Source organism: Notolepis coatsorum (assembly GCF_963971535.1).
Source record: "Notolepis coatsorum genome assembly, chromosome: 12".
In the NCBI taxonomy this organism is placed as follows: Eukaryota; Metazoa; Chordata; class Actinopteri; order Aulopiformes; family Paralepididae; genus Notolepis; species Notolepis coatsorum.
In genome coordinates, this window is record NC_140176.1 from 97635003 (window position 1) to 97648574 (window position 13572).

The 13572-nt window shown below is 43.4% G+C and overlaps 1 protein-coding gene across 1 annotated transcript in view; it reads right to left on the minus strand.

The window, feature by feature from the left end:
- Positions 1 to 12693, minus strand: part of ror2 (receptor tyrosine kinase-like orphan receptor 2) — a gene marked incomplete at its 5' end in the record, with an annotated part of 21796 nt that extends 9103 nt beyond the window's left edge. Inside the window, 2 exons of the mRNA XM_084325954.1 lie at positions 8996 to 9117; positions 12635 to 12693. Of these exons, the coding sequence (XP_084182080.1) occupies positions 8996 to 9117; positions 12635 to 12693 (181 nt within the window). The remainder of the gene's footprint in view (positions 1 to 8995; positions 9118 to 12634) is intronic.
- Positions 12694 to 13572: the final 879 nt, after the last annotated feature.

Sequence of the window (13572 nt, forward strand, 5' to 3'; positions counted from 1 at the left end):
TAGTAGTAGTAGTAGTAGTAGTAGTAGTAGTAGTAGTAGTAGTAGTAGTAGTAGTAGTAGTAGTAATGGTAATAGTAGTTATAGTAATAGTAGTGGTAGTAGTAGTAGTTATAGTAATAGTAGTGGTAGTAGTAGTAGTAATAATAGTAATAGTAGTAGTAGTAGTAGTAGTAGTAGTAGTAGTAGTAGTAGTAGTAGTAGTAGTAGTAGTAGTAGTAGTAGTAGTAGTAGTAGTAGTGTAGTAGTGATTTGATGGGATCCCCATTAGCTGGTGCCATAGCAACCAGTTAGTCTTCCTGGGGTCCACACCAAAAAAAAAAAACATACAAAAACAATTATTATTGCAAAACAAAATTATTAAAAGTCAGTACTCAACACACAATGCATAATGAACAATTACGATGGCAAAAATTACATGCAAGCACAGAAACAAAAAACAAAACAAAAAATACAAAATAAAAATACTTTACAGTGGTAGTAGTAGTGGTGGTAGTAGTGGTAGTAGTAGTAGTAATAGTAATAGTTGTAGTAGTAGTAGTAGTAGTAGTAGTAGTGTTAGTAGTAGTAGTAGTGGTAATAGTAATAGTAATAATAGTAGTAGTTGTAGTAGTAGTCCTATCAACGCCACAGTCTTTGATTCTGGCAGTGACTGAAAAGGTACAGGCTGAAGCATATGCGTATACATGTATACATCATTCATTCATAAACTCGCAAACGTCTCAAATCATATTTTCTTTCCTGTATTGAAAAGACCCATTGCACACAGTCCAGGAGTAACTTTGCTTTAGCTCTATACATTATTTAATAATAAACCAAATCATAAAATTTCATAACATGATACTTTATAAACAGTGGATTTGTGTGGTCATAGTAACCAGCCTTATAAATCCTCCGAATGGCCGCTTTTGCAGTAAGACTATTGGATTTTGTCTTTTTAAATGTCGACCCCCGTACCGCCACGCAGTATGATATGTAAGGAAGTACAAGTGAGCAGTTCATCCCGTTAACCGTCTGTAGTGTGGTAGTGAAAGGTTAACCTTCTGTAGTGTGGTAGTGAAAGGTTAACCTTCTGTAGTGTGGTAGTGAAAGGTTAACTGTCTGTAGTGTGGTAGTGAAAGGTTAACCTTCTGTAGTGTGGTAGTGAAAGGTTAACCTTCTGTAGTGTGGTAGTGAAAGGTTAACCGTCTGTAGTGTGGTAGTGAAAGGTTAACTGTCTGTAGTGTGGTAGTGAAAGGTTAACCATCTGTAGTGTGGTAGTGAAAGGTTAACCTTCTGTAGTGTGGTAGTGAGAGTGTTAACCTTCTGTAGTGTGGTAGTGAAAGGTTAACCTTCTGTAGTGTGGCAGTGAAAGGTTAACCTTCTGTAGTGTGGTAGTGAAAGGTTAACCTTCTGTAGTGTGGTAGTGAAAGGTTAACCGTCTGTAGTGTGGTAGTGAAAGGTTAACCTTCTGTAGTGTGGTAGTGAAAGGTTAACCTTCTGTAGTGTGGTAGTGAAAGGTTAACCGTCTGTAGTGTGGTAGTGAAAGGTTAACCTTCTGTAGTGTGGTAGTGAAAGGTTAACCTTCTGTAGTGTGGTAGTGAGAGTGTTAACCTTCTGTAGTGTGGTAGTGAAAGGTTAACCTTCTGTAGTGTGGTAGTGAAAGGTTAACCTTCTGTAGTGTGGTAGTGAAAGGTTAACCTTCTGTAGTGTGGTAGTGAAAGGTTAACCGTCTGTAGTGTGGTAGTGAAAGGTTAACCTTCTGTAGTGTGGTAGTGAAAGGTTAACCTTCTGTAGTGTGGTAGTGAGAGTGTTAACCTTCTGTAGTGTGGTAGTGAAAGGTTAACCTTCTGTAGTGTGGTAGTGAAAGGTTAACCTTCTGTAGTGTGGTAGTGAAAGGTTAACCGTCTGTAGTGTGGTAGTGAAAGGTTAACCGTCTGTAGTGTGGTAGTGAAAGGGTTAACCGTCTGTAGTGTGGTAGTGAAAGGGTTAACCTTCCGTAGTGTGGTAGTGAAAGGGTTAACACCTTGTCGTGTGGTAGTGAAAGGGTTAAACATCCAAACAAACCAGCCAATCAGAAAGAAGATAACTAGTGTATCGTTGTTGTTTTTCTCCCCACATTGATGCCATGCTGTTAACACTGGAGGGTAGGGCGGTCAGGTGGCGTAGCGGAGATTGTGCTCGTCACCAATGCAAGAGGCTGCGGTCTCGACTCCCGGAGAGTCAGCATTGCCTTGGCTTGGGCTGATCGCTATACTAACTCGTTTGGCTGAGTTAGGGGGAGGGGAGCCGTGGGTGGGTCCTGGGCGTTGTGGACAGCGACCCCTACAGTTCGGTCGGGGCGCCTGCACAGCGAGGGTAGGATCTGGAGAGAGGTAGTGTGACCTTCCACACGTTACACACTCCCAGTGAGAATCTGCGCTGCCAGGCTGGCTGCCGGCTGGCTGCACATGCGTCGGAGGAAAGCTTGCGACAGTCTCCGGCCTCCCGGACCAACAGTAGGGGGGGGTGCGCAACAACCAGGAAGGGGGTTGGGAATTGGCATAACGACTAACAGTGGGATGGGATAAAAAATCGGAAAAAAGGAGGGGGGGAAAAGATAAAAAATAAATTAAAAACCTTTAGCACAATATATAAGACAATCCCAATCCATAGAACCAATCGTAATCAAGGGCACACAACAAAAAATTTGTTTATATGCGGACGGTGTAATATTGTTCATGCAAAACCCCAACACCACATTGCCTCATCTGCTCAAGTTGATTGAGGACTTTGGTGATTTATCGGGATTTAAGATAAATTGGCCGAAGTCGGCTTTCCTTCCACTTAACACCCCTGCAAAAAAAGATACAACCCTCCCAGGACAGATACCGATGGTAAAACATTTCAGATGCTTGGGAGTGGAAATATTCGGAAAAGACAAACGGTGAAGCACAACTACACAAAAATCCAAAACAAAATCAAAGACGACCTTGATAGATGGGCAAAACTTAAAAACACAGTACAAGCACGGATATCAATAGTTAAGATGGATGTACTACCTAAAATCAACTTCTTCAGTTCAATGCTACCGTTACCCCCTCCAGAGGGTTACTGGAAAAGATTACACTCCTCCACATACAAATTTATTTGGAATAACAAACCACCACGTATAAAAAGATCCACCGCACAGAGAAATAAAGCAGATGGTGGCATGGCATTTCCAGATTTCTTTCCTATATTTTAAGGCGTACACATTAAGTCCATTGACAACATGGTTTGACTCCCAAGCATTAGCATCCTGGAGAAAAATAGAAGAAAACATAGTAGCCCCACATAGACTGAAGGACATAGCATACACTAAACTACCAATCAAGCACTGTGAACGAAAATTTGGCCCCATAATTACTCATGCGATCCGGATATGGCGTGAATCACAAAAAAAAATCCTAACCCACAAAAATGGCACAATCATACTTCCTTATTCAATAACAATGCACTCTTAATTGGAAAACGACCTATAAGATTCCCTATATGGGAAGAGCAAGGCATACACTCATTAGGGGATGTTTTTAACAAACATTTTTGTAGGTTTTTGTAGTGATAAAGAAATACGCAAAAAATTTAATCTCACCAAGTCCACATGGCTTTTTCACAAACAGTTAGAGCTATGTTTGAAGTCTCACGGTGTTCCATTAGACAGACCAATTGAACACCACAGATACCACAAATTCTTCTACGCAAGAGAGACATCGAGAGGTTTTGTTTCAGAATTTTATCATCAATTACTAACGTCCTCGTATGAAACCCTCCAACTAGACTCTGTCTGGAGGAGGGATATACCAGACCTGGAAAATGACTTTGATTGGCAAGGAGCCTGGGCAAATGTCCGACTTACATCAAGGAACCCGGATCATCAACAAATCAATCTTAACTATATTCACAGGACATACTTGACTCCTATAAGACTGTGCCGAATGGGGCTTAAACAAGATTCCAAATGCACCCAATGTACAAATGGGGACGAAGGGACATTTATGCACATGTATTGGGACTGCTCACCAGTTAAGGCATTCTGGAAAGATGTGACCCATCAATTATCAAAACTCGTATCTTGGAATATACCTGTACACCCCTCGGTATTACTATTGAATGATGTTTTTGAGTTTGCAGTGAATCCACAGCTAAAGAGATTGGTTTTATCGGGTATCACAGTAGCCAAAAAGCTGATCGCATCACGCTGGTTTCAACCGGAAAAAATGTGCCGTAAAGTTTGGTCTCTTACATATCTCGATGTAATTTACCATGAAATATCTACAGCAAGAATTCTGGGTCTCAATGAATCCAAAATGTCAATGTGGTTAGAAGTGGTGGAGAGAATAAAAGCTAGCTTATAATGGTAGTGTCTGGTTAGGTGCGAGGGATAGTGGAGGTACTTCTCAAGGTGGGGTCCGGGAGGGGGGGGTTCGAGCTGAGCATATGTGTGTAGGTTTTTAGATAACAGGTATTAGGGGTATATCTTATATAAGACAACTAACTAAAACGTGATCTCATTGGATGTGCCCTGACAATTAATGCTTGTATATCTTATCGTGTGTTGTCATGTTTGTTTATATGTTTGTTTAAAAAATAATAAAAAAATAAAATACAAAAAAAATAAATTAAAAAAAAAACATTGGAGGGTAAACGGCCGTCGTTCTTTGGGGTCAATATGGCCGCTGTAGACCGCCCCCGAAAGCACTGATCTGGTCGTCACTAAACCTCAGTAGGTAACAAGTTTGTGCTGAAACAACCTGAAGCAGAGGTGCCGATTAAATAATGTGTCGATGACGAAGCCCAGACTCTCTTATCCGCAACAAATATAAATATTTATTCAAGTGAAAACAGTGACGTTTGGGGCTGCTCGGACCTTCGCCAGGCAAGCCTCCGCCAACGAGCTCCTTTGTTGAGAGAAAACGGGAGGGGAGGTTTCTTCACACTAGGAGCAAAACACGACTGAACGCGGAGAAAGATTACCGGGATTTAAGAGCTTAGGTCTACAGAGCATGTCTCCCTGTGTGTGTGCTGAGAGGGAAGACCGCCGTTGAAAATAAACTAAAGCCCACGGATTCATCTTACATAGTGAATTAAGCCGTGACATCCCCCGCAAACGCAAATAGCGACGCCATTATGCTGCTATATGTTGTTTACGTAAATAAAGACATCTCAACAAGTGTGTGTGTGTGTGTGTACAGTACGTAGAATCGCTAAGGAAGGAGCATTTAAAACCACACAAAACACAGCTGTATAATTTATATCGTTGCAAAATGAAGGTAACGACGTCTTCGCATAAACCTTTTATTTGTTTTGGGCGGCCCGCCGCCCCGGGCCGGGACACCCCGTCGTCAAAATAAGAGATCATATTCAGGCTGAGAGTAATGAAATTAAAGAACTCAATTTCCTGAGACAAGCCGCTCGCCAGAAAGTGACTTCAGCCAAAATTAGCTTTCACAGAGGAATTGTGCAGCGTTACTTTCTCCGACAGAGTTATTGCTTGCAGTTTATTGAATTTAAGTCTTTTTTTTTTTTTTAGCGATAAGATTACAAATCTAAGTGATGTCCTTTTTTTGCCATCTTTAACCGAGCAACGAAACCCTAACTGTGCTCGGCATCTGTTTGGCAACGCATTACCTTCTTTCCCCAAGTGGGTTACACTCGCCAGCTGGTCGGGGAAAAAAGCACAATTCAGAGATCTGACATACATCTCAAATCTGTCTGGTTCAATTTTCACGGACGTCCTGCGTGTGGGCGGTGGTTCTCCTGGGCCCGCAGCGAGCGCCGGTCCCTCTGGATGGAGAACGTAAAGGGCGCTTTGGGAGAACCTTGTCAGGAATCCCATTGTTGTGTCGGGGAATTCCACTGCATTGTAAATGGGATAAGTCTGTGTATTGATTCTAACAAAATACCTATTATGATCGCTGGTGAACAGAGACGGACAAGTAGGCTTAGACAGACAGACAGACACACAGACAGACACGCAGGCATACAGACACACAGGCAGACAGACAGGCAGACAGACATACAGACAGACACACAGGCATACAGACACACAGACAGAGATACAGACATACAGACACACATGCAGGCAGACAGACAGACACTCAGACAGACAGACAGACAGACACACAGGCAGACAGACAGACAGACGCATAAAAGCCATAAACGTTCCTGTCCGAATGGCCAACCTCTCCCTTTACAGTAAATACTTACTACAATATAGGTTTACAGGGTAAGTTCAGAACGTTCACTGTCACCATTTCCTACTTTCCAATGATGTTGTCCGTCAGTAAGAGTCCTTTCTCAGCACAGGCCATGCATCTCCTCCTACTGGATACCTGCACATCTTGGCTAGTGAGCCATAAACTTAATGCTAAGTAATAGGGCCATGCTTCAGTCTACTCCATAGTGCACCCAAGGAAAAATGTGAGTGGCCTTCATACAGTGGACTAATGAACTAAGTAAGGAGGTGCTGGGTATCCACTATGAAGCACAGCGTGGGCCGTCCTGGGAAAGGACTCTACCCTTCGACGACATCACAGATGAGCGGGAGATAATGCCTAGGCTGGTGTCCAGAATTCTGAACCTACCCTTTAAAAAAAAGTGTCTCATCTCCCGATGGTGAATCTGAGGAGCCTTTTCAGCTCAATCCACTTCCAAGGTGCTCAGAAGTAGCACCTCTATAACCACTGTGCTCTGTGGGTCGGTCGGTCTGTCGGTTGGTTCATAATGGCGTACACATAGTGTGTGTATGTATGCATTGGCTCAGTCGTTTCCTCCGTCACACAGTGAGCCGAGGTCCTGTAGGTCCTGTAGCCCATTCCTTGGGCATGGAATGGGCTACAGGACCATATCCACTTAGATACCCTGGTCTCTCTCTGCAAATTTAAATCTGTATTACATAACTTCCTACAAGAAGAATGTCGCTGCTTTCTGTAGTCTGGTCCCAAAAACCTGCAAAATTACTGTATTACCATGTATTATACTGTCATACACTTTTACTATTATGTAGACTATTCTGTTTCGTGTTTACGTGTTTACATGTGATGTATTGTATACATGCACTTTTATTATGTTCTTGTGTGATGTACCGCACATTTAATAATTGCTGTGTGATGTATTGCAAATGTTATTGCTGTCATCTTGGCCAGGTCTCCCTTGCAAAAGAGATCTTGTATCTCAATGGGACTTCCTGGTTAAATATTCACCAGCCACAGCCCACACAGACGCACGTCCTTCCGAGCAGGAATAGACCTCTCACTCGTGTTCTAATTGTTCTGCCCGGGTAAGGGAGGGAGGGAGGGGGCGGCTCCTCACGGCATGGGAAAATTAGCGGGTTATCAAAGTAGCCTCGTCTGTGGTTCACACAGGCTCTTTATCTTTAACAAGGTGTTCTAATGTCGACCGCTCTCTCTGCTGGACTCAGACTACAAGGGTTTTAAAATCCTATCCTGATTTAGAAATCGGGTCGCATTAGCACACATAAGGAGAACTTTCACAGGCTTTCGTCTCTCCAATTCCAAACATGCAACACACACTGCAAGCTTTGAAAAGTTTATATACTATAGGACAGCGGTTCTCAAACTACGGGTCGCGACCCAAAGTGGGGTCGTGGGTAGGTGACAGCGCATTGACAAGTGATGATAAAAATAATAAAAAATTTATAAATGTTCTGGCAACATATTTTGGCTAAATATGCCTCGTTTTATAAATGTGTATTGATAAAATAGTTCAACAACGTGTGCTTTTATTTTGATATTCCTTATTTCCACGTTGAAATTACGCGATACATTAAGTGTGGGGTCCCCAAAAAAATTCCTAGATAAAATGGGGTTGTGATATAAAACAGTTTGAGAACCCCTGATAGGATATTAATACAATTATCTTGCAGAATCTCACCGGGACTCTCACCCTAGTGCACAAGTCAAGCTAATCACAGCACCCCCAAAGAAAGAAAATACATGTTTTGTCGGGTATTTAAAACTGGTAAATGATTCACATTTTCTAAACTAGAAAGGTGCGCTCAGTAGAGTGCAAATCTCCACCCGGCGGCATGCAGACGGATATAAACACACAAAAACACGGTTCGCTCCTCCTTGTAGTTACTAGCAAATTCTGAGATTTTAACACATTATACATGTTAGAAAATTGTTGCTGAAAACACGTGATTCGACTCAACTATGTCGAACTGAATTGTGCAGTTAAGACAATTTTTCACAATTTCTTTATGGAAAAATAAATGGCACTTGAGCTGAAAGGGAGCTGTCAATCAAGCGTGATCTGACCACGCCCCCACAATCCTAAGAAATGATCGGAGCAGCCAGATGAGACGTTTTTCAGCAGGGTTTTTATAATGGTATATAATAATATGAATGTTTTTAAAGAAACTCATGAACACATATTTATTATTGCTTTACACCCAACTTCAAAACGACTGGTAAACTGGAATAGAATTTATGTCATATTATGGAAAAAACAAACAAACCGGAGCTTCATGTTTTTTCTCAAAACGATGACAATACTTCAGAGGTCAATTTCATCAATCAAGGCATCAATTTCAAGATCCTCATCGCCTACAAAGCCCTTCACTCCCTTGCCCCCCGGTACCTAGCTGACCTCCTCCATCCCTACATCCCGCCCCGGAGGCTGCGGTCCTCTGACTCCGGTCTCCTCTCCATCCCCACCACTGTTGGTCCCAGAGCCTTCTCTGTTGCCGCACCCACCCTCTGGAACTCCCTCCCTCCAAACATCCGTAGTGCTACATCCCTGCACTCCTTCAAATCCCAACTCAAAACCCACCTGTTCACCAAATTTGTAAATGACTGCCTGATTTCCCTCGTTTCTTTTTCTTTCTTTCTTTCTCTCCTTTTGTTGTTACGTTGTTCCCTGATCCCCTTCCCTTAGCTGCCCCCTCCTGTTAAGCGCCTTGGGTCTCCTGAAAGGTGTTATATAAATCTAAGATATTATTATTATTAGAGGTGTATCAAGCGCTCGTTCGTCTTACCCGTGATGCGGTTCTCGCTCTCTCCTTGCATCTGCAGAGACTCCACGTAGATACTCCGGTTGCCTATGAAGCGGGCGCAGGCGATGCCCCGATACGGCTGGCAGAACCCTTTATCCTGCGTCCTGGGGAGGAAGGAAACACAAACAGTCCTTTAGGCTGCGCTCAGAAAACCACCGTCCGTTCAGCCGCGTTTACAAATCACTTTGACCTCGGGGCGGGAAAACAGAGTTAACCTCTGCCTAATCAATTAGATCAATAACGTTGGAACTGGAACACTTCAATCATTGGCAAACACACGTCGTTACATCCTCACAAGGAACCCGCGGCGGGCGGTGCTTCTCTGGAAAATGTCGAGTGCGGATGAGGGCTAATTCCATCCAAAAACATCGCTTTCTTGGCTGGGATTCATGCTAGCAAGCTAAAAACGTTCCTCTGGAGTCACCTGTCCTGTGTCAGGAGACTGTATGGAGAGCCTGTGTCAGCTAACCTGAGGGGGAAATGTCTAATCTAATCGGGCCTCGTTTTTCAAAACTTCGCTTTTTTTGCTCAGGACATTAGCATGTTCTGTTTGCACTGGGCTTAGTCGCCTTCCAAACTGTCGGGGAGCTGCCAGACCCAACTAAAGTCTTAATCCCCCCAAAACAAACAAGCCGGGCCTGAAGCCGGAGGTAAACCGAGACCCGCTCCATGCTCTACTGACACGTGAAACCTCCGCCATGCTGGGGAACGCTGGAGAATGGGCCTGGTGTTCCATCACACTCTGAGGAAGCTGACGGCTTCTAGCCGAGGTCTCTTTGGCACGACCACCATCACACACACACTGGTGTTTTTTTTTAAATTATTATTATTATGTTTTTGGTAGATTTTTATTAGTTTATATTATAAGTCTGGAAGAGAGGATGGATGGGAGAGAGATATGGGGGAAGACATTCGGCAAAGGACGCCGGGTCCGGGAGTCGAACCCGGGACGCCCCGAGGGCGCTGGTGTTCTAATTGGGTCACTTTTTAATGGCAGGAAACGCTGCAGACTGTCATAGTGGTCGTCCTCACTGAACACCCATTGTTGTGTAGTTGGGGGACGGGATTTATCACCCCTTCTGGTCATCTAGACTAGAGATTATATCGTTCATTCTAGCATTGAATACAAATATATACATTTCTCTAAATCGTCAGCAGCCTAAACACCAGCGTCACCCCGCTCGCCTCTCGTCTGTCCAGAGAGACGCACCGCTGACGACCCGCAAGTTGTCTCGTTGCGCGCGGTTCGAGTTCCAGCCTGCCATCTTGTTTAATTGGCCTCTGTGCTACAGCTGAAGACGCGCTCCAGGCCATCGAGGGAAAGCGGTGGAGACGGGAGCGACCGTCCTGGGAGGGAAGTTGCTACTGAAGGAGATCCGTCTCGTCTGCCTCTTCCTAAGCCTCCCCGTCACACAGGGCCTTTGTGGAGGGAGCGAGGTTCAAGTCAAAGCGAATATCTCTTCTGACGTGCCAAGCGTTTCATCAACATCCTCTTCGTCAGTTATTGCATATTAATAAAAAAATATTAAAATACGTATGATACTGTATTGTACGTTATATCATATTACATTATATAATCATATTCAATCAATTAATTTGTATATTATATTGAACTATATTTGCAGTATATGCTATTATATTATGGTACTATATTGTATGTCATGTACTATATATCTCACATCACATTATATATGTGCTGTATACACTATTATGTACTATATACTATTATATATACTATTATATACTGCAGGTATACTATACTGTAATGTGCACTGTAATGTGTACTATGTGTGTAGTGTAATGTGTACTATAAGTATGTACTATGTATGTATCTGTAAATGAAAAAAGAAAAAGAAACGTAAGTCTTCAGGGGTAGGGCCCGGCAAGCCTAGTGCTTCTCCCTAGCGCTTTTCGGACAATTGGACAATGCTGCAATAGCAGCTGGTAAAACTTTGACCATTTATGGAATGACCGTTGTTATGTGTCCAAAGCCCGAAATAAAAACTAACTGAACTGAACTGAAGGCTCTACGCAGCACGGCCCAGCAAGATAACACCTATATGACGCACGGCACTCTCCATGGTGCTGAAACCTTTGTTTTAGGATTGACCAAAGTTGTGTTTTGGGAGTGGTGGTAACATTAAGGTGCCAAGTAGCAAGACATCATTTCTATCAGCCTACAATTTTAAGTTCTGCAGTGTTGCTGCTTCAACATCAACTTCAAACTAAGGGGATTAATAAAGGTACAAATGAACTACAATTTATGGCCTACACACGTCAAAGAAAAATGTAAACGCACAAACAAAAATACCACAGAAGGTTAGCGTAACAGTCAATTACAGTATACAGACTCATGGTACAGAATAAAGTTTTAATGGGAAATTATTTACAAAGCCAAAATGCAATTACATTAGCACCTCTGTTGGCATCACGGCCGCAGAGAGGCAACGACGTACACAGGTACTAAAGTGTGACGCGGCATTGAAAACCCAAGTTGTTGCTACATCTAGAATGTGAATTTATAATCCCAGAGGCACGGCTATAAACAGCCCAACACAGCCTTTAATGAGGGCAGCCAATAGCATTTGCTACACTTTCTTTTCTATAAATGGGAGTGACGCGTGTCCAATGCATTATAATAACTTATGAGATCTCTTGGCTGCAGGATCGACATTCAAGTGAACTCTTCAGTGGTTATGCAGTTTCCTCAAGCGTGTCCATTGTCCCAACTTCAATCACAGCGCCAGTCCGGAGGTTCTGTCCACTACATAGGATTCATAATAGATGCTTCATTGTCATGGGACTGGAACATAGATGCTATTCATAAAGCAAGTCTATATTTCATACGGGGAGACAAGTCAGCATGGACAGAGACACAACAGTCCTCGTCTATTGTTCCTTTGTGGAGAGCAGTTTAACCGCTTTATTGCTTGTTATTCTTCATTGTCAGTGAGTAATAAAAACTAAATTGCATACAGTAGTCAACATGTCCATTAAGATTGCAGCAAAAACTCGCCTTACAATGAACTGAGGGCAGGCAATTATTAATGATGCAACACATCCTCTAGTATATATAACCTACGCTTTGTGTGTGTGTGTGTGTGTGTGTGTGTGTGTGTGTGTGTTGCACTTTAATATAAGTTATGTGGGGCGGCTAAGTGGCGCAGTGGGCAAGGTGCTCGCCACTAATGCAGGAGATGCTGGGTTCGAGCCCAGCTCTCGGCGTTGCTTCCGACTTGGCTGGTCGTTCATACTAATACAATTGGCAGTGTTAGAGGGTGGGAAAGCCGGTGGGTGGGGATCGGACGCTGTGGACAACGACTCCTACAGGTCGGTTGGTGCGCCTGTACAGCAGAATCAGGAAGTATCGGGGGCAGCGTGAGCCTCCCACGTGTTACTCCTCGCCACTGAGAGATCGCGCTGTTCAGGTGAAAAGATGCAATAGCTGCCTCCTCGTGTACCGGAGGGGACACGTGATGCAAGGCTTCGTCCACATTGCAGCCGGCCTGTGGAAGGCATGGTCTAGCAACGTTCGAGACAGGGGAGGGAAGAATTGGATAATACGAAATTGGGATGGGAGAAAAATAGAACAAAAAAAATATATGTTATGTGTAGGCCTACCATAATGTTGGTGTGTTGTTGTTGATGTTGTTGTTATTGCTGTATGGCACATGATGCATCTTTGAAAGGAGAATAACCTAGTCAATCAATCAATCAATAAATCAATCAATATAAAGTTCCCCTTCGATATTAAGGAACATTACTGCTGCCAAGTCGACTCATCGGACCAGGATTCGTCTGACCCTCTTTGTGTTACTGAACTTCCTCGTTCATCTCAGACATCCAGAACCTCCAGACCGATCCCCGCTGGTGCTTCCACCCACATCAAAGCAGCCTTGGAGCCCACAGAGAGAGGGGCCCTCGAGGGCCAAGATATGATCAAGCCTCCTCGTTCCTCCGGCCCCCTTGTCTCCATCCAAAAACACGGAACAAAGAGGAATCCAAACAAGTGGCCCGCTTAAAGCCCACGTTCCGTGAATTATTTGACCACATCGATGTTGGGGTATTATATTCACATACAGTCTCTTTTAAGACTTTAATATGTAGATTAAATAGCAAATTGGAACTTTCTTTCTCACACATTGTTCATCCGAAATATACTGTAGACCTTTTTCTACTCCCGTTGTTCACAAACATTGGCAAACGGAGCCTTTTGCGCCCACAAAATACTCATATTTACCTGTTGTACGGTGTTAGTAACTGTATAAAGGGGGCCCCAGTCAATCAACGTCAGAATGAAAACACGTTCTTATTTCTCGTCTGGGGCGACCGACTTGTTTGTCTGGATCACTGATCGGACCATTAAAAGAGAGAGAGGAGATGATCAGACGTTCTATAAGCGCTGCACTGGGGTCAGGCTGCGGCCTTTTCTTCGTGTCACAGAGCGGGCTTCCAACTCTCATCTCCAGAGGCTTAGACCAGAGAGCAGGGTTGGAAAAGCGTTGGAAAAGCGTGAAAAAGCGTTTCTACCACCTTTGTAGACAAATGCAAACCTAAAA